General features: G+C 37.5%; 1 protein-coding gene across 2 annotated transcripts; it reads right to left on the minus strand.

Annotated features, from left to right (window-relative positions):
• Positions 1 to 20,850: 20,850 nt before the first annotated feature.
• Positions 20,851 to 22,782, minus strand: LOC145070969 (uncharacterized). 2 transcript variants are annotated; one of them, XM_079017918.1, is made up of 5 exons: positions 22,637 to 22,782; positions 21,973 to 22,152; positions 21,369 to 21,867; positions 21,123 to 21,280; positions 20,851 to 21,041 (listed from the first exon to the last, which is right to left on the minus strand). In XM_079017918.1, the coding sequence occupies exons 2-5, from the start codon at positions 22,107 to 22,109 to the stop codon at positions 20,930 to 20,932; spliced, it is 906 nt and encodes a 301-aa protein (XP_078874044.1). In that variant the 5' UTR covers positions 22,110 to 22,152; positions 22,637 to 22,782; the 3' UTR covers positions 20,851 to 20,929. The 2 variants fall into 2 exon arrangements, with proteins under 2 accessions (XP_078874044.1, XP_078874045.1); XM_079017919.1 differs by lacking the exon at positions 22,637 to 22,782 and adding an exon at positions 22,457 to 22,576.

Consider the following 22,782-nt stretch of genomic DNA (forward strand, 5'->3'; position numbering starts at 1 on the left):
CGTATGCAAAAGTTATGATTTTTAGAAGTCGAGAATGCAATTTGCGAAGGCTGATAAGGAGCTGATGACGTGGCGCATTGTGGGCCGTCCATCGCTGATCAGATCTCGCCTCGGATGAAGAACACGTCGCCCTCGCTTACGCCCCGCGTCCGAAGCCAGTACGCGCCGCGTACCCTCGCCCTGATCAACTCCGAGTGTTAGACAGCTGGACCCTCGCTGACACTCTTATCCGATGACTACGCCCCGCGTAGGTCCGAGGTACGCCCAGCGTACCGAGGCCTTGCAAGGCTATAAAAAGAGGCCGATTTTCCTTCATTTTTCACACCTTTCTTCACTCTCTCTCTAACTTCTTTCTCTCTCTAAGTGTTGTAAACATCCCCTAAGCCCTAGTTAAACCCCTAGCACCCTAGGGAAGCCCCGAGGCTCCCGGAGTCCCGAGAAAAAGGAGTTTTTCGGTTTCGAAACGCTGCTCCAATTAAGTTCCGGTTTTCGATAAAATTCGCTGTAAGTGTGCTACGCTTACGCAATTTTTTATATAGCTTTCAAATAATTATAGGAATGTTATTAGGTCCTTAAAATAATTATTTAGGTTATTATTATGAGTTATATTGAGCGTTATTAACGCTTAATAATAGTCAGACTAATTAATTTGTCGCGGTTATCGTTAAACTAAACCCTAGTGGTATCGATACTAGGTTTTATCGAAGGAATATCGTTTTGAGAGTATCGAAGCGCTGTCCGAGTGCTGAGTCACCACCTACTCAGGTGAGTGCATGGTCCCTTTCATCTTACACATAGATATGAAGTATTTTAATATAAATTACGTGCTATGTGTGCATATTGTTTGAATACTTGTTATCTATGCTGGATGAATGATTTATACATGTTTTAAATGATTTAAACTGTATATTTATTTTATATCTACGAATATGTTGGGATAAAACATGGGTAGATGAAATAGTTGGTGAGTGATGAAATAAAATAATGAGAGATAGGTGATGATAGGAAGATGATGATAATTAGGTGAGGATAGATAGGTGATTATGAATCGGTGATGTAGGATACTACAACCTTGTCCGACAATTTGGAGATGTAGTCATCCACTAGACTATAGATGGCGACCACGGACTATTATAGACAACCCCGTGGAAACACCAGCAGGCTAGTAACCTGTAGGTGATGAATTACGAGTTCAGGCGATGTTGAAACTACGTATTCATGCGATGATAGTCTAACCCTTATTATGAAGTACGAGTCCAGGCGATGTTGTGGCTACGTATTCATGCGATGATAGTCTAACCCTTATTATGAAGTACGAGTCCAGGCGATGTTGTGGCTACGTATTCATGCGATGATAGTCTAACCCTTATTATGAAGTACGAGTCCAGGCGATGTTGTGGCTACGTATTCATGCGATGATAGACTAACCCTTATCATGATTTACAAGTCCAGGTGATGTTGTGGCTGCGTAATCATGCGATGATACCTTAACTCTTGCTAGACACATATTGAGGGAGTAATCCCCGGATTAGTATTGTCTATGCAATGTGGGCGATGATCCTTAGGTAAAGTTCGTAGGAACAATCATATAAGGAAATACGATGTAAGGAGATGAAAAGTAAATATGATATAGGAGATGACCCTTGAGATAATATCTTTTAGGAAGACTAAAAGAAGATAACGGGGATGGGTAATTGGGTTGATTGTTTGATTGTTAAACATAATAACTATATTATTGTGGGTTGAAAACCCTATGTACTCACCAGGTTTCCCAACCTGACCCACTCAGTTTATTTACATCACAGGTGACGATATGAAGTGACATTACACTGAGAGATTTAAAGAGATGTAGATCACTAGTGTAAATAATTGTAAGTTCTGTTTATGCTTATGTTTCTGTATTAACAATGACATCCCAAACGTTTTAAAATGAAATAAATACGTTTCTTCGAAAATGTTTTAATAACGTATTTATCGTGTTTTTCTGGGAACAAATTCTGCAACATTTTTATAAAATGAAGTACTCTGATTTTTATAAAGCATAAACAAAACCGGTCTTTTTTGGCCGTGAAAATGGGGATGTCACAGTTGGTATCAGAGCATTAGTTTTAGCGAACTAGGAATATGGATTTATTTCTAGACTTAAACTTAGAATGCTAAGCGATGATTGTGAGGTGTGAGCACTAGCTTATTTTAGGAATGATGCCTAAATTGCTTTTATGTGCTAAATGATTTGTTATGCTTTGATCGGATCTATGGTCTGTTGCCGACCGGATCTGGAAACCTTATGTGTTTAGGATTCTAAACGTACGACTACGATATTAGAACTAGCATGTAAACGTTTCGGAGTGATAAGGATGATTTAAACGTCAATCCTAAGTAAAGGTCTAGATTTACCTCATTAGGTGTATAGATCAAGATGGTAAGAACCCGTAGCGGAAACGTGAATGCAAATGGGAACAGAAACCAACCCCCAGTGATTGAGCAAATACCGGTGATGGAAGCCACTGCTGAGCCAGTCACAATGGCCGGAGTGCAAGCGATGATCCAAGCGATGTTGGATCGTCAAATGGAGGAAACCAGGCGTTTGCTCCAGCAAAATCGAGAGGAGGCAACCATTCAGATCGAACGGCCCGAGTTGAACGAGGGGCAGACTGAGGAGGGAAACTACAGTGGGACTGTTGGTCAAGCCAACCCACCAATGGTTAAGCAAAACCACCAGGATGGAGGAAATGATGGACGTGGATGCAAATACAAGGATTTCATGGCGTCCAAACCACCGAGTCTATCTGGAAGCCCGACGCCGGTGGAAGTCATAAACTGGATCTCCGAGATGGAGACGATGTTTGAGAGTTGTGAGTGTAGCAACAGGCAAAAGACCGCTCTCGCGGTTCCTCTGTTGAAATCTGGAGTACTAAGCTGGTGGAAGCTACTAGCTGATTCGATGCCCAAAGGAGAAGCGAACAAGATGTCGTGGGAGATTTTCTGGTGCAGCTAAAAATGCAGTACTGCTCTGAACAGGATCTTCTAGAAATCAACAACGAGTTTCAGAATCTAAAGAAGGGAAAGATGAGTGTCATCGAGTATGCTGCAAGTTTTACGGAGAAAATGAAGCTTGTTCCTTATCTAGTTCCAACTGAACTCTCCAAGGTCAATAAGTTTGCCCATGGATTACCAGCAGACTTTGGTCCAATGGTCAAACAAGCAACCACTTTGAAAGCCGCCATCTGGGCAGCCAAGAATGTTGAGACCCAAATAAGGGAAAAGGGTCTGGAGAAAGTTGAAGTTGGTGAGAAGAGGAAGTTGGAAGGATCCTCAAGACCTGATAATAAGGGAAAGTTCTCGAAGTCTAACCTGGACGACCGAAGGAATGAAGCCAAGTGGTGTGAGAAGTGCAAGAAGAAGCACTTCGGAAGATGCGATGGTGAAGTGACGTGCTATAAGTGTGGTAGGACCGGTCACTATTCCAGAGATTGTGCATTCAACAACAAGAAGTGCTACGAATGTGGAAATGATGGGCATATTTCAAAGAACTGTCCAAAGAAAAACGAAGCTGCAAGACCAAATGCACCGCCGAAACCAAGGGCATTTCACATGATCCTCGACGAAGCAGAAAACCATGCGAGGAATCAAGAATGAGGACTTCTTACCCGAAGATCAAATTATGCAGTAGCCATAATTTCGTATGATGTAGCCTATTAGAGGCATAGCCTAGGGTGAACTTGAACACCTATGTAATCGTTTCAAGAAATAATATAAAACCTTTGTTTTGTTATCTGATGAGTTAAGTTGTTATGTGATTCGCTGCATGGTGACTTGGGAAACTGCGAGACAATACTTGGGACGAGTATGAGTAGGTGTGAATGGTAGTAGAGGCCTATACTACCGGAAGCACAGGACTCACACTTGGATCAGGGAAAGTCACAAGGTTACCGAGAAGCTAGAAATTGATTTCGTTTTATTCAAGTATGTCGTTACCATCGTTTCGGTAATGACTAAGAAGATTGTTGATATTCCGACCCTTGTGGTCATATCGAATCGAGTCCGACTACGATGAGTATGTTGTGAGGTTCAGAGAAACAAGTTTGATGTGGCGTCCGACATTAAACCAAACGGTTGAAATTAAAGCGATCAATAGAAGTATCGCACTCGTTGTTAAAGAAGTTGGTAGCTAGAAATGCCTAATGTTAAAGTGTGATTATATCACATTAGAACATGAAGGAAGGCATAGTCTGTTTTAGAATTTAACTCTAAGAGACCTAAGTCTAAGTGTTGCAACATACGATGATAGGTCATTAGAATATGACACGTCGATCCATAGTAGTAATAAAAGAAGTCATCTCAAATTCGTATCCAGTAAGGATCGAGATTTTGACTTGAAGATCATAATTTGGAGTCTAGCCTGAGGAAGAGAGCAGGTGCACGATCGAGTACTACATACAGTCAATAAGTCTGAGAGATAGACTTGAAAGAATGTAGAAGTTATAATTATTACCTAGGATGAAGAGACGACGTATGGAGTCATTATACGACCCTGTTTCGTTGATGATTCCGGGACGTAATCATCCTAAGGGGGAGATAATTGTAACGCCCGTAGATCTGGGCTAGTCAAATTAGAGGCAATAGGGGTCGAAAACGACTTTTTGACAAAAGATTATTTAGAATAAATAATCTTAACCAAGTTGTAGTATATGTCACACGAGGTTTCCGTACATATAAAGAACGCCGAAATCCGAGTTATAACGAAGAAGTTATGGCCCGTCGAAGTTTTACGGCAAAACCGGCACGGCACCAGGAAGCGTAAATAGTGAATTTACGATAGAGCGAGATTTATCCTTAGCGATCTAAACGGAAGTCGTAGAATATGTTAAACTAAGAGCGTCGATAAAAAGAACGCCCAAATCTGACTTCGTATGAAGAAGTTATGATTTTTCGAAGTTTCGGAATAGCAGTGTACAGCCCGAAATTCGAATATTAGATCGAGCGGTTTTTAGCCGACACGACCTAAACGAGAATCGAAGATCTCGTTGAGAGTAGCGTAACGAGAAAAATATGGGTGAAAACGGATGTCGGATGAAGAAGTTATGAGGATTTAACGGACCAATCGTGTCCCGGCCCGTTGATAATATAAAAATTAAAATCGAGCCAAAATTAGCCAACGAAGTCTAAACAAAAGTTGTAGAGTACGTTCCCACCTTCGCGTGGATATAAAGAACGTCGAAAACGGAGCTCGTATGCAAAAGTTATGATTTTTAGAAGTCGAGAATGCAATTTGCGAAGGCTGATAAGGAGCTGATGACGTGGCGCATTGTGGGCCGTCCATCGCTGATCAGATCTCGCCTCGGATGAAGAACACGTCGCCCTCGCTTACGCCCCGCGTCCGAAGCCAGTACGCGCCGCGTACCCTCGCCCTGATCAACTCCGAGTGTTAGACAGCTGGACCCTCGCTGACACTCTTATCCGATGACTACGCCCCGCGTAGGTCCGAGGTACGCCCAGCGTACCGAGGCCTTGCAAGGCTATAAAAAGAGGCCGATTTTCCTTCATTTTTCACACCTTTCTTCACTCTCTCTCTAACTTCTTTCTCTCTCTAAGTGTTGTAAACATCCCCTAAGCCCTAGTTAAACCCCTAGCACCCTAGGGAAGCCCCGAGGCTCCCGGAGTCCCGAGAAAAAGGAGTTTTTCGGTTTCGAAACGCTGCTCCAATTAAGTTCCGGTTTTCGATAAAATTCGCTGTAAGTGTGCTACGCTTACGCAATTTTTTATATAGCTTTCAAATAATTATAGGAATGTTATTAGGTCCTTAAAATAATTATTTAGGTTATTATTATGAGTTATATTGAGCGTTATTAACGCTTAATAATAGTCAGACTAATTAATTTGTCGCGGTTATCGTTAAACTAAACCCTAGTGGTATCGATACTAGGTTTTATCGAAGGAATATCGTTTTGAGAGTATCGAAGCGCTGTCCGAGTGCTGAGTCACCACCTACTCAGGTGAGTGCATGGTCCCTTTCATCTTACACATAGATATGAAGTATTTTAATATAAATTACGTGCTATGTGTGCATATTGTTTGAATACTTGTTATCTATGCTGGATGAATGATTTATACATGTTTTAAATGATTTAAACTGTATATTTATTTTATATCTACGAATATGTTGGGATAAAACATGGGTAGATGAAATAGTTGGTGAGTGATGAAATAAAATAATGAGAGATAGGTGATGATAGGAAGATGATGATAATTAGGTGAGGATAGATAGGTGATTATGAATCGGTGATGTAGGATACTACAACCTTGTCCGACAATTTGGAGATGTAGTCATCCACTAGACTATAGATGGCGACCACGGACTATTATAGACAACCCCGTGGAAACACCAGCAGGCTAGTAACCTGTAGGTGATGAATTACGAGTTCAGGCGATGTTGAAACTACGTATTCATGCGATGATAGTCTAACCCTTATTATGAAGTACGAGTCCAGGCGATGTTGTGGCTACGTATTCATGCGATGATAGTCTAACCCTTATTATGAAGTACGAGTCCAGGCGATGTTGTGGCTACGTATTCATGCGATGATAGTCTAACCCTTATTATGAAGTACGAGTCCAGGCGATGTTGTGGCTACGTATTCATGCGATGATAGACTAACCCTTATCATGATTTACAAGTCCAGGTGATGTTGTGGCTGCGTAATCATGTGATGATACCTTAACTCTTGCTAGACACATATTGAGGGAGTAATCCCCGGATTAGTATTGTCTATGCAATGTGGGCGATGATCCTTAGGTAAAGTTCGTAGGAACAATCATATAAGGAAATACGATGTAAGGAGATGAAAAGTAAATATGATATAGGAGATGACCCTTGAGATAATATCTTTTAGGAAGACTAAAAGAAGATAACGGGGATGGGTAATTGGGTTGATTGTTTGATTGTTAAACATAATAACTATATTATTGTGGGTTGAAAACCCTATGTACTCACCAGGTTTCCCAACCTGACCCACTCAGTTTATTTACATCACAGGTGACGATATGAAGTGACATTACACTGAGAGATTTAAAGAGATGTAGATCACTAGTGTAAATAATTGTAAGTTCTGTTTATGCTTATGTTTCTGTATTAACAATGACATCCCAAACGTTTTAAAATGAAATAAATACGTTTCTTCGAAAATGTTTTAATAACGTATTTATCGTGTTTTTCTGGGAACAAATTTTGCAACATTTTTATAAAATGAAGTACTCTGATTTTTATAAAGCATAAACAAAACCGGTCTTTTTTGGCCGTGAAAATGGGGATGTCACAAATACCTAGTCTTCTAGCATGCATAACAATTCATATCATATAATATTGTAAGGTATTTTGGGGATCTTTACCGTTCGGGTGCTGACTGATCGTACACACTGCTTCTTTCTTGCTTACCACAAAACCATTTACAAGATTCTATGCCTTTATTTAAAAAAAAAATTCTCAAATCCTCGGTTTGAGTTCAGTTACTCCCGAAGGTGCACCCGAATCCCTCAAACCAAGGCTCTGATACCAATTGTAACAACGCAAATTTTCAAACAAATTTTTCATTTTAAAAATAAAGTATTTCCTTTCAAGACAAGGCATAAATAATGTAAGTGTCATGTCAAATACAAATTGTCTAAATCCCAAGATCATAAAAACATCCTTCAGTGTGTACCGATCACGCCGGCGCCTTCCCACGGTCCTCGCTAGTACCTGAAACACATACATAACAACTGTAAGCATAAATGCTTAGTGAGTTCCCCAATATACAACTTACGCGCATACGCCTTTCCAGGCCCTGACCTTCTAGTCCTCAACACAACGCCTTCCGGCCCATAACATAATCGCCTTCCGGCCCATCACATATTGCCTTCCGGCCCACATAACATACATAGCACATATAACAAATAACTTACCACATATAGCATACATATCACTTATCATATCTGACCTTCCGGTCACACAGTAAAACCCTTCCGGGTACAGTATAGTGAGAAGACTCACCTCGTGAATGCTGAAAGCTAGCAAATCCTGAAATCACTCGTGCACAATCCGTCGAGCTACAACCTCCCTATAACATCACATATCTCTCATTAATACTTATATCTTCTAAGTGTGACTATCCCTAAGAAGTCAGACTTAGGTCAACTCTGGTCAACGGTCAACGGTCAACGGTCAACTCGACCGGACTCGGCGAGTGCCATGGCGACTCGGCGAGTCTAGACGTCCTCCAATTCTCTGAGATTCCCTTTCTACTCGTCGAGTATCCTCCTTGACCCGACGAGTTACTCCTGGAAGAATCGCGGGGCCACCCCGACTCAACTCGCCGAGTCTGAAGAACAACTCGACGAGTCCAAGTTAATCTTCAAGCTACTCGCCGAGTCTGTTCATCGAACTCGGCGAGTCCATGCCATGAAACCGCTCAAACTGCATCCTAAGGTCAGAACTGCTCCGACCATTCCTAGGTCTGGCCTTCCTAGGCTGATCCATCACGTAAAGTCCTCATTTCAGTGCTCATGATACACCCTATGATTCATAATTTACATTTTGACCTAAGGCATAAGGATTCCAATCCAAAACCTTCATCAGTTCCCGAAATGCACAGACATGGGACATTCTGGACCTCCAAAGGTCCCAATACAGGGTTACAATCGATTAGGGGACTAGAGTAACATTCAATCTATTCACAAAAGGGGTTCCATAAACCCTAATTCCATAATCACATCAACATAGTAGAGTATACTCGAATTCTTACCTGGATGATGTATTCTCTATGTCCCCAATCCTCAGAATGTGACTCCCTTGCTGTTCCTTTAGCCAATCCCTTCTCTTCCTTGCACAACAACTCTTCTATAATCAACAATGGCCTATAATCCTTGCTCCGGATGCACACAATCGATTCAGGGTTCTTCTCAGAAGGCTAAAATGAACAATGACGGCCAATAAGTCCCTTTTATACATCCCAAACCTGAACGGTTAGGGTTTTCGCTAAACAGCGTAGACTCGCCGAGTCCATATCTGGACTCGTCGAGTCCAGTCGCGAACCCGCGACCAAGTCTGCGATCCTACTCGGCGAGTCTAGGCTCCAACTCGCCGAGTCCCCTCTTAAATCACCCCAAAAACATAATTTAACAATACCTGAGATTCCGGGCTGTTACACTTAGATTTAATGGTGTATGTGTTCTTATCCATGTGAATTGTCAAAACCATAGTCACAAGACAAGGATAATGACAAATCCAAACTCATATGGACTGAACTCAATCTAATTTCTTGCCACCTGGCAGCTCAAGGGCATGCCATTGCTTCCAATTTGTTATGCAACCAGTTGAGAACTCTTAGAACTCCAATGCAAAACCAACTTTAACTGGAATGGGCACAGAATATGTCAACACGATAGGTTACAAACCTCAAGTCGTGGTCTAGTGATTAACAAAACTCTTGATTAGTTCTTGAATCTATCTTAAGATCCTTTTAAGACTCCCACTGACCTCTTGACATATAAGATTCTCTTTATCAAGAACCATTCCTTGACAAAAACGAATATTCAAGAGTTAGTGCAGATTCTTATCAAGTTAAACACTTCTCACAATTGGTCTTAGTTGGTCTTTGTTTTATCCAAAACATCACAACTTACCAATTTCAAATGTACAAGAGTAAGAACACATTTTACTCTACATTTAACAAGTGTTTTAAACCTTTCTTAAGATTATGTGACTCAAGGCTTAATCTTGGAGTATGACTCTAAGATTTAATTTTGGAATGAAGTATAATTTATCTTTTGATCTAACCATTTCAACAATTCACGATTCCTCTCCTTAGCCAAACAAAATGAACTAAGGTGTCCTTAGAGGATCAATTGTGACATGGTTTCATAATCACTAAGATAATCATAAAACAAGATACTCAAGTACTCTCCCATCTCTTCAGATTAGAGAAACTTTTATCTTTCTGCCTTATTTGATTCTTCTTACTCATTATGTTTATCATTGAAACTTCTCCAATGATCCAGAACGATACTTAAACTTGTAAGTATAACCATATTTACTAAACTTTAGTAAATCATAATGAATAATCTTATCAACTTTGTGGTGGACTTGATCAGTGCACATCCAAGTGTATCTGATCCCTTTGTCCTTCACTTGATTCACATATACATGTGAACAAGGAATTAGACTTAATTTCCCAAATATATAAAAAATTCTCATGATCATACAATACAAGTTGCATGATTCCAAGTTTCTATCCAACTGAAACTTGGGTGATGAGAATCTTTCCTTATTTGGTAAATTATGTCACTTCCACTAATGAAAGAATCAAATCCATTTACCCATATTGCTTATCAATGGAAACATATAACCAACAATTTTTCACAAATGCCATTGTAAGGATACTTAAAATAAATAAAATCAAAACCATTTTTCTTTTATTTTAAAACTTTGCGGAAAAATTTATCCTTACAATCCATATGGAAAACTTGTTGTTATCTATTCCTAAGCAATATATCATAACTCTTAAGTAACAACTCAAAATTTTGATCACCGAACCATGCGATCGAAATCCATCTTCGCGATCAGAATCAGTATATACTTCCTTTAAGTTTCTTCTCCTTTTCTTTGATTCTTAAAACATCAACATGTGACCTCGTCACATTATGCAATAAGAATCTCATAATAGAAACTTAATAGAGTTAGACAATGGACTTTACCTGAAATAGAGTCAAACCTATTGACTTTAACATCCTTAAGATGTTTCAGGTAAATCTAGCAGCTTCGCAACCAATGTCTTTCCTTTGGCAACAGAATCATATGGACTCTTTGGAAACGGTACATGGGACTATCACAGACTTAACCTTTCTCTTTACCAATTGGTCAACCGAGTTGACTATGGCCGATCCCTTTCCATTGGGAAGAGAAAGTTTTTCCTGGACCTCCAATGTCACCATTTTCAATGTCCAAATAGGTTTGGAAAGTAGATCTTCCAATCCAATTTGCTTTACTAATGCTCCAAATCACTGCTGATTTAGCATCATCAAGAAAATAGGTAAGATCATTAAGGGTCTTGTTGCGACCTGTCATCAGGGAATGACTGAAGAACCAAGTCAGCAGCCAGCTACCTCGAGACTTCGACACCCGACTCTCCCGACTTGTCAATATGTGGCTTAATCCCCAAGATCTAAGCACATATAGACTTTGCTTGCCAATAGGGATTAAGTGACTTAGAACTTATCAAGTCTTAAAACTTGTGGGATAGGGAGATTTATTGGAGGAGGTGGATGAAGTGAAGTATGATTTCTCGTCCCACAAATGCCCAACAAAGGGATTGATCTTTCACCTTCATTTCCATTTGGGATATCATCTTCATTAGAAAGCTTGTTCCTAAAGATTTGGGAAGACCATAGCTGTCTAAACTAGACATCTATAATGGGAGAAATTCAAGTTAGTTGATTTAAAGTCCTTAATATAACACCCAATATGAAATATTAAGGCTAGGACCCAACAACCTATTTATAACTGGAAGAGGGATGTCGTAATCCAAATTATAAAATAGTTGAAGGTAGGTAAATGACGATTTACCAATTTCCACCATGAAAATGAAATATTTTATTATTAGGTTTTATTGGTTTTGAAACTCCTAGACCTTTTGAGATACATTGAACTTTTTAATGGCATGTTTGAATCTTGATTGTGCCCTCTCAAATTTGTGACTGGGATGCCGAGGATCACAAACAAGGTGTGAATAACCATACAAATTGACTTGGTACCCTTAACAATATTACCTAATCGATGTGTCGGTTAACCACACATGCTCCACCGATTTATAATAAAGTCAAGTTACCCTTTGCCACTCTTACTAGTCCATGTTAGTGTGTCGGTTAACCACACACGCTCCACTAACGACTTGGTAAGGTACAAAGTGTAATTTTATGGGCTAGCACCTTTTCACATTTTCCTAAGTAACTAAGATTGGGAATTTATAAGTGTTTAGTTACTTAGTATTTTTCATTATACTTTTAATGAAGGGAGAATTATAGTCCATTCCTACCCGTTAGGCTAACGACCCTCCACCAGTCAAGGAAGCGGTGGGTGAGAGTGGACACCCATTAAACTACCATTTTATAGGCAATAACCTTATACCCCCCTTATAGACCGGCTTCGTGAATGAGGCCTACTAACGGTAAGATTGAATTCCTCTTATACATATCTATATAATTAAAATTATAATAATAGTATAAGGGTTGAATTTTAAACTTTTTTAAAATTTCAATGTTCAATTTGGAATTAAAGTATACATGAGGAGTAACTTTTCAAATTCCAAAACTTGAGGGCAAGTTTTGAAACTATTTCAAGACTCTTTAAATCATAACTTATGAGTTTAATGGTTCATTAAAATGAAGACTCTTCATTTTAATGTAACCCCTTATTCTTTAAAAACACTTTAAAGAAGTGTCTCTTCAACATCCATAACTTGAGGACAAGTTATGGAGTCATTAAACTATTTAATGGAATAAACTCTTACATTTTATGTAACCTACAAAACTTTTATGAGTTTTTAAGATTCATAAATGACTTTTCACATAACTTGAAGACAAGTTACAAAAACATATTTTATGAACTTCTTTTAGACTAATATGGATTGAAAACAACTAAAACATAATTTTTCATTATCAATCTAAACTAACTCATAAATCAAGGAAACATAAAATTCTTGAAAATTCATAACTTGAGGACAAGTTATGAACTCCATACAATTTTCAACAAGATCATGAATTATATCAACAAACAATTTGCACACAATTCCTATGATCTAGCAAAACTCATAAGCATGATCATTCATAATCAATAGTTTTCAAGAATAACATGAACACATATAAACTTGAAACTTTTATTATAGCATTGAAATTGGTTTAACATAATCATTACCACCTTCAAAACAAGTTTTATAAGCCCAAAACAGTCAAAGGTAATGATTCTAGACCAATTCCAGCACCAAAACTCGAAAATATGTTGTCTGGGGGTCCAACTCGTCGAGTGCATGAATAAAATCAGCGAGTTGGATGCATTTTGCCTTCGACTCGTCGAGTCCCTTCATGGACTCGGCGAGTCTGCTGGGCAGACAGCACCAAAAGTCGTTTTTTAAGCAATTTAAGCAAGTACAACAAGAAAACAAGCCTAGTCTCTGATACCACTGTTGGGTTTTGAGCAATCTAACACTCCTAAGTGTACATGCAACCCTAAATACCTTGGATCTATGTTTTCTCTATTATACATGCAAATATCAACTTTCCAAGGTATTGTTCTATTCTAGCATACAAAACTTTGAATAACACAAGTTAGAATAACATACCTTTTCTTGGTGCTTGTCTTCATGAAGCTTGAGTGCCTAGGGCCCCAAGTGTGACACCTCAAATGGTTCACACAACACCATAAGCACTTGGAATAACTTAGAGAGAAATTAGAACACTTCAAGAAAACGGCTTGCCCTCCATGCATATCTAGTCGCCGATTTCTCACACCAATAAGATGCTTATATAGTTGTTACAATTAGGGTAAACCCTAATTGTCATGGCTTTCCATTTCCTTGGATCCATGGGTTCAAATACACCACGGAGCATCCATGGATCATCCAATGGGTTTGAGCCCAACTTGATAATCCATGGAGCATTAGCCCACTATATAAGTATGGATGATTTACACAATCAACCCATATATTTAATTAGTCTTCTTTTGATCACTTAATTAATTCTAGATCAATTATTGACCAATACTAATTAAATAATCTTATTAATATATTAGAACTTATAATATATTAATAAACCTTAAGTGTTATTTCTCTCATTTTAGTCTATCCAAGTGCATGATGCCATGCAACCCAAATGGACCATGCCGGGTCGAGTCAAGTCTTACCAATTATAGTTATGGACTTAGACATTAATCCAACAAGTATACCATCCCGAGGATGATTGGACTCGTAGTATGTGGGCATTTCAACCTGTTGGTTGTGGGCCTGGGGTATTCCATCTTGAGGATGATTGTATCCATAGTATATTGGCATTCCAACTGGATGGTTGAGGGCCTGAGGTATTCCAACCTGATGGTTGATTGGGCACATAGTATTTTGTTTATGATTATATGTGTATTATTGTGTGTATGGGTATTTTTGGGGAACTCACTAAACTATGGGCTTACAGTTTCAGTTTTGGTTTCAGGAACATCAAATGATCGTGGGAAGGCAAAGGCGTGATCGTACAGCTCCTCATATTTGTGTATATGTTTCTAGGATACTCTGATATTATACCATTTAGAAAACAAACTTTGTAATGTTTAATGGTTTGAAATGTTTTTAAAAAAGTTTTAATTTGGCATGATTTTTATGGGTGTTACAACCATGCTTCCAAAGTAACACATTTTCTGTACGACAAGAACACCAACACTTGAAACAAGAATTTGCATTTGAGAACACCTTGTTCCACCAATCCAATATATTTTTCCTTAGAGTCGTTAGATTCCCCACAAGAACTTAGTTCTTATACTTTCAAAGGCGTTTATAAGCTTGGTATTTCTTATTGAACCTTGTCAACACATGCTTCTTGTGTAAAGTTATGTATCTTTCGTGGCTATGTGTCATGTGTTAACGTGTGTGTGTGCATATATATATATATATATATATATATATATATATATATATGTGTGTGTGTGTGTGTGTATGTTTGTGTATGCATATTTATGATTAAATTGTATTTTTGTGTTTGGGGACTTACAATTTATGTGTGTATTTTATGTATGGCCTTTGACCCACACCGTGTAGAGGTTCGGAATCTTGTATTCTTGTACTTTATATATTGATTGGATTGGATAATGAGAAGAAAGTCTGGATCTTATCTCAAAATAACATGGTATCAGAACAAGAATTCTCAACTATCTCACCTAAAATCACTCTCTAATATTCTTCATTCTATCATCGTTAATAGTTGTCAAAAAGTCTTCTAAGAAGTCGTATGGCATCACCAACATAAAGTCATACATCACACTGATCCTCGATTCAAAATGAATGATGTATGACTCATGGCGTAAACTATTTAATACTCATTTTTTGGGTTTCGGACTATCTAAACATCTTCAAGAACTGAAAGAAAGATGTGGTGCAAAAATGCATTAAAGAACTGCATTGAATCCATCGTTAAAGTGTGGATCTATGGTACTATATCATAATCTCTTCGTCGCAACACCACTATCACACCCAAACACATGTTGGTCGTATCTCAAATAAATATAGTTGATCAGGCTATATTCATCCCAGATATGATTACATAATTGCCTAGGTTTGACTGTAGTGTCCAACATCCAAATACTTTTGTTTTGTTCTTCTTGTGATACTTGTTCTTAGTATGTATGCTTGTTCGTATACTTCTCGTAAAATACTTATATTTTAAATGTATACTTTTAGTCAGAGCACTTCGGCCCCATTGTATTTATAGTTGTATATCTTTTACTGGTTGATATACTTAGTTCACTATAAACAATGCTCTTGATACCAATCTATTACACCCCGAAACCGAGACGGCGGAAACGTGCGAGGGCGGAGGACATCATGTATAGTATCACAACAATTTAATAATAGTAATCAAAGCAAAAACAACCATTTTATTGATAATATAGTATTTACATTGTATTTGAATCACACATGTTTGACTCCAAAAGTAAATAGCAAAATAAAGACTTGAAGCTTCTATGCTCCGTCTTCTAGAACCTGCGCGAGTACCTGTCTACTAGTGCCCTGAGAATACAAGTGGTTTTGAAAAGGTGTCAACATAAAAGTTGGTGAGTTCATAAGCATTTTGTTTTAGAAAACATGTTCTTTTTTCTTTATAAAACATGATGTATTTCTCCAGGAAATCCTATATTTCCTAATGTAATGAATGATATGTAAAATGGCTCATACTAGCTCCTTCTACAAGTACTTAGTGTATACAAGTTATATACAATCCAGATTGAATAAACAATCGATTGTATGGATCTGCCCCAAGCCCACAACCAAACAAGGAACAGGAAATGGGCGGAAGACACACATCCCACTGTTTGTCGGATCCTCATTGTATTTAACCCGGACGTATTCGCTAAGTACTTGCAGAGTTAACTATAATGGCCCTTTTTGAAATGTAAGTATATTCTTCCAGAAAATCCTGTATTTTCTGACGTAATGACACGTAAGTTCCTTTGACTCATACTTGGGAAAAGTAATGTAATACGACTGCATTTGTAATACGACCCTTTTTGTGTGCATGTACCATGTTATACGTTCTCTAAGGAGTGTATGTTTTGTACCATAAAATAGTGTATCGTGCTTGTATATAGTGACCTGACCCATAACTATTACCCCTATAATTTCTTAGTTCATACAGGTCATATATAACCAAGATTGAATAGGTAATAAAGTGTGTGAATCTGCTCTAAGCCCACAACCAAACAAGGAACGGCAAATAAAGCGGAAATCACCCATTCTATTACCTATCGGACCCTATAATTATAAATAATTTTTGACGCATAAACCAAGAACTTATAGTGTTAACATTATAGGTCCTTTTGATTTTGTATGTTCTTGTTACTTGTAAAACTGTGTGGTCTTATTATTAAGATAAAACCCACGAAGTAGTGTTAATCCTGTAAACATCATTTAGTTGATACTATTTTGAGTTTCATATAACCATACTAAAATGACCTAGTGGCCTCTACGACGTTCTTTAGGCATCGGTATTTATGACATTTGTCACCTCCAGGCATGCCTGCCTAACTGTAGCTAGCAGTTTGGGTGTGAGATTGTCAGTCCCGTATAGATCTATATACAAATCTCACGCTCTCCATCCGAGAGACTCTGGTTATAATTTATAGGACTTGAACCTGTACCCAGATGATACAATGAAGTACCGCCCCACTATCCTGTATTAACTAGTTTACCCATAGGGTTATAGTGTTCTCTTGTATTAGTAATGCTCTGTATTATCCTGTAGTGATGTACTTGTATTACCAAATAATTATACTTAAATAATTATTTTAATAGTGTATCCTTGTAGTAGTGAACTAGAGTAGTGTCCCATAAACTATACCTATTATAGTTTAAATGTATGTTCTGTGAATTATGTATGCATTGAAAGTCCTTGTAACTAAATTGTTTGTATAACTCGATAAAACGATGAGAAAAGTACCCTTTTGCTCGACATGTTACAAAACGGTTAAAGATTTATCTAAATAAAAATTTTCTCATATATGTATAAGACATATACATATAAACTTATAAAACATTTGAAGTAATTTGAAACGCTTTTTATAATATTTTGAATTCGTTGAAACGACTTGATGTACTTTAAAACTGTTTGAAATCCTTTGAATATTAACACAAAATTTCTTTGTGTTTTACTTGTATTCCCTCCTAAAAACGTTTAAAAATAGTGAAAATGTAGGTGTATGAACTCACCTTGTATGTGTGTTTGAGATTGGGATAGCGAAGCGGTAGAGACGATCCTCGAGTTGTTGTACGAGCGAATAACGTTACCCTAAAATAATTATATTCGACGTCATATTTAAATTAATAAGAATATTAATTTGAATAATGTGTTAAGTAATAATTAAATTATAGGGAAGACTTACAGTTAGTTTGGAAATTAATTGGAAATGTTGGAAATGAGGAAAGTGGAGTTTACGGTTGAAAATGGGTTTACGGTTGGAAGGGAAATGAGTTCATGGTTGGATCTTGATATGTTACGAATATTTGAAGATTGTTTGAAGATATGAATGTTCTTGGTAGGAATTATGAAGATTTGAAGATTTTGGCGCGTAAACACTTGAAGATTGAGAGAAAAAGGAGCTGTTCACGGATGAAGATTGAGAGAAAAGTGGGAGTTTTCACGGTTGAAAAATGAGAAATGAATTGGCTTAGGTTGTAAACACACATATATAGGGGGTGTTTACGGATTGGAATTTGTCTTGAAATGGGTTTTCAGCCCATTAAGGGTGTGTTTACGGATTTTTCCATCCGTAAACTCCTTTGTGAATTAAAGCCTCAACCGTAAACACCTTTATCCATTTTTGTTTTGGCCGTGAACTCCCATTGATCTTTATTCTTGGATCGTGAACACCCTAATGGCCATATTTCAATCCGTGAACCCACTTGATTGTGCATATTTGAACCGTGAACAACATTTTCCTTTTATCCTTAGACCGTGAACCCTTCTTCTTCTTGACTTCTTGGCCGTGAACACACTTATGGTGTGTTATTTATGGTTTAGACCCTCATCTTTTTCCAAGTGATGGATTACACCTTCCTTACTTAACTTAGGTTTCAATCTAGGCTTAGTTATTTAGCTTAAAAACAAACCCTAATGGTTATATAGAGGACACCTTGCAACAAGGATTGTAATGTGATTCACACTAGCACTCGGTTAGGGTTTAGACCATGCTAGGTCTAAAATTTGGAGTTGTGTCATGCACTTAATGGATTAAGTTGAAAAAGATGTACTTTTGGGTCCCTTTGAGACTTAAAGACTAGATCTTGTTTGTTGGGACCATTCTAATGGATAAAGTTGGAAACTTTACTCATTATGGAGCTATTATGAACCATAAAAATGTGATCTTGGCCCTTCTATCCTTCCATACAAGAGTTGTGATATCTTATTGGGTTAAGAACTTAGGATTTTGGACATTAAGCACTTTATAGCCATGCAAAGTCATAAAAAGTTGGAAACTTTATGACTTAGGACATCATTTTGGGATTAGATCTGAGTTTTGGACATAAGGGCTTAATGGAATAAGCTTTTAATGGAGTTTTGGGATTGGGCTGCTTATGTTGGGCGTACTTGGCAATACGATGCATGTACGTGGTCAACGCCCCGCTTTTGGTCAACATTAAAGTACGTTGGGTGTACTCTCTTGGTACGCATGGCGTACTCCATTGGGAAGAAATATTGACTTTTGGACCTTGATCGTTAACTTTGACTTTGACCAGGGTTGACCAAATTTGACCTAAGGGTATTTTGGGTAATTTGATTTATAGTTTGAGATTTGGGTCGAAGGCACCAAATTTGACCTAAGGGTAATGATTAGTGCAACTATTCTTTCAGACTATGAGGTGAGTTTTCTCACTATATCCATGGGTCGAAGGCACCAATGTTGGCCCATTACTTGTTATGTGGAATACTAGTTGTCTCTGTGATGCTTTCATGAAAGACCAGGATCTGGCCCCTGGAAATCGTGCAAAAGACCAAGATCTGGCCCCTGACAATTATATGAAATTCTAGGATCTGGCCTCTGGCAGTTGTATGAAAGACCAAGATATGGCCCCTCGCACTTGTATGTAAGACCGGGATTTAGCCTTTGACATTGCAAGGAAAAATCATGGGGGTAGCCCATCACACATATATGTTTTGGTATGTGGTATTTTGGGGAACTTACTAAGCTTTGTGCTTACGGTTTCATATCTATAGTTTTAGGTACTTTTGGTTCAAATGGGAATGGCACGGCGTGACTGCACAACATCCCCCAGAGTTTTCTACATTGGCAATAAATAATATTACTCTGATATTTAAATGATATATTCACTTTGATCGATTTGGAATAACTGTTTGTATGATTTATTGTTTTAAAAATGAAAAAAAAAATTACCTTGGATTTTCGAGACGTTACATGATATGTTATATGATATAATGTATGATGGTTATGTGTTATTATGTGTATTTCATATGATATGTATAATGTAAATCCATTGATTGATGATTACATCAATTTTCTTCTACGTTACTTTATCAATGGAAATGTGGCTTCATTGATGTGGTCAACAACATAGTATACACATGTAATAATATGGAAAAGTTCAACTCAAGATGCATAACGATCATCGGCTTGATCAAGGGTTTGTTGGCTTCCACGTGACTTTATCATGGAAATGTGGCTTTATCGATGTGGTCAACAACATAGTATACACATGTAATGATATGAAAAAGTTGAACTCAAGATGCATAACGATCATCGACTTGATCAATGGTTGTCGGCACTGAATTTTTGATGTTTGGTTATGGAGAAGAAAGAGTGAAAGTTGTTCTTGTTGGCTTTGTCATTCTCATTAGAAATCGATAACCCTTTATCTACAAAAGTTCAAACAAGGCTGCATAACGATCAAATCATTGATCATTACACATCCTAGGTGAGTTTTTCCAGATCGTTACATGCGCCTACAATGTGTATGACCACATCAATGAAGCTATGTGGAAGAGAATTGTGCACTTGTCAAGCAATAGATTTACAACACCCTCTCTCTAGATTTACTCTAAAAGTATAACGAAGCTCAGAGCATCTGTCATAGAGTTATAAAAACGAATGCAAGAAATCTTTCAAAATAACAAAGATGTAAAGTTTTTCTTTAATGTTAGACGTTTAATCCGAAAAAAATAGTAAAATATAAGGACAAACCAGAAAATATAAATAATGGGAAGTGCAATGGCCAACTTGGAAAATTTGGGGAAAAAAAATGTAAGTGTTTTTTAAAAGAAAATAAAAAATTGAGATTCAATTTTAAAAAAGCATTAAACATTAGGTGGTCTTTTATGTAATTAACCCTTTAATTTACAACGAGTTTGTTTGATTATAAACTTTATTGTTTAATAACCTGCTTATTTGTTGATGCTACTTACACCTATGTGAGCCTACTTGTCTTATGAAATGTGAGTATTAGGTTATCTACTCAGTTGGTACCTTCTTATAATTGTCTATTTGATTTATGTTTGTTAGGTTGGATCAAATCAGATAAAAACGACGTTAACAAAGATTAAATCAGATAATTTTACAAATCAAAATCAAATAGATAATCATTTTACTAAAGTTAAAACTGATTAGATAATTTTACAAATATCTAATATACTAATCGTCGGACCAAAACTTGACAAATGCAGTAATGAAAGCCTTGATGAATGTCACAAATCGGTGAGTTTCTTGGCCACTAGATTTCTTGGATGCAGCTTCCCATGACTCACTGCTTCAACAAATTAAGTTAATCAATCAATCGTGTCACTCAAATTACAACCCACACACACACACACACACGTGTACTTACAGATTTATTCTGTTTAATGTTGCTGTGGTTCTTCTCTTTTGGGAATTGCTGGGATCACTTGATTTGATCAAATTTGCATTTCTTTCATCATCATCTTCAAGTGTCGATTCTTGTACAGAAATGGTGTGGAGATTCGGAGTGTATGCACCATTTACATTCTGCTAACATGAGATACAATGTTAATATGAAAGTATGTATGTATATGTAATTATGTATAATATGTATGTATGTTCAAAAGGAACTCACTTTTTCTTCAACAGGAAGACTATCTTCAAGTTTAACATCTATGTTTTCTTCAGTTGAGGTATGATTTTGATTCTTATGATTTTCTTCCTCCAACTGTATATCTACCACTTCCCTGTTCTCAGTATCCTTTTCCTCCATGGTTACATGTCCTAAAGAAGAAGAAGAAGAAGAAGAAGCTCCTACAACTATATCTTCTAATATTTCGTGTTTTTCAGATTGATTTGTTACTAATCCATCTTTTTGATCATCAACAATAGATCCTTCTTGAGTTACCATATGTACATGGAGATCAACAGACATTGAACCCAATGGGTTGTGTTCTAAGAAACTATCTAGTTTCTCCATGTTTTTATCACCTGGAGGTGACTTAGGTGGGCCCAGCACCCGGTTTTCTTGAATTATCTCCCGAACGATTTCACGCACAGTGTAAAAGGACCCACCAACTTCCTTACGCGTCAGATTCAGTGATGGGAAATCTCCATTGTTTGATTTCTGGTATCTGCAAAAACAAAACCAAATCTTATCAATTATCATCTTTCAGTTTGTGTATGAATGTGTTGTTGATCAAGCCAAAAGAAACAGAGTCAGAAAGACATGAAAACACCTTTTGATAAAAGTCTCAACCATTCCTTTCCTTTCCTCTTTTGAACGCCGAATTACTGATTTCTTCCCTTCAAAAGAATCATCAAACTTTGCTAAAGCAAATGTTGGCCCAACCCAACCTCCTCTACTCACATGCATTGGATCAAGAAAGAGTTGATCAACAACCACCAATTACCAAAACCTACAGAGCACGATCAATGTCAATGTCATATTCTTAACAAACAAGATAAGGCACACAAACCCTATCATGTTGACACTAATGATTCCACTTCAATACCATACACCACTTATGTAATGATTAAGCAAATTCAGTTGCTACTTTTAAGTCGAAACCCTAGAGCTATCATATGAAATGTATGAGAACATGTTCATCCAAGATGGATTTTTCAGTTTGAAAAATGGCGCTCCATGTTTTCAAATCAAACGCCTCGATTTAGTTTAGAAAGTTGTCGAGAGCCAATAACTCAATTGATGTACATTTTCACCTGAGAATTTGAGTTGACAGTGATAACCAGTCGTAATTAACATGCGTATGAGATATTGAATGCGGGAAGAACAGAGAGGAAGAGAAATAATTAAACATCGAAGACAACTCGAAATGAAAATTGAGATGAAAGTAAAACCATAGGAGATGTCAGACATTTGTGTGTGTATGTGTAAATTACCTTTAAGTGTGTATCGGCTGTGTCGGAGAACGGTTGAGATGAAAGCTTAGGAGTTGGAAGTGACTGGAAACCCTACACAGTTAGAAGGGGGAGTGGGAGTGTGAAAGGGAGTGTTCCGAGGATCCTTTTATCACTTTAAATGGCGA

Source organism: Lactuca serriola, chromosome 8 (genome assembly GCF_051521515.1).
Source record: "Lactuca serriola cultivar US96UC23 chromosome 8, Lser_US96UC23_V15, whole genome shotgun sequence".
Taxonomy (NCBI): Eukaryota; Viridiplantae; Streptophyta; class Magnoliopsida; order Asterales; family Asteraceae; genus Lactuca; species Lactuca serriola.

Excerpts from the sequence above, each read along its gene's own strand:
- LOC145070969 (XM_079017918.1), bottom strand. The coding sequence starts at position 22,109 with ATGCATGTGAGTAGAGGAGGTTGGGTTGGGCCAACATTTGCTTTAGCA. Across the intron at positions 21,868-21,972 it reads GTTGAGACTTTTATCAAAAG|ATACCAGAAATCAAACAATG; the intron begins GTGTTTTCATGT and ends TTGTTTTTGCAG. Across the intron at positions 21,281-21,368 it reads GTCTTCCTGTTGAAGAAAAA|AATGTAAATGGTGCATACAC; the intron begins GTGAGTTCCTTT and ends TCATGTTAGCAG.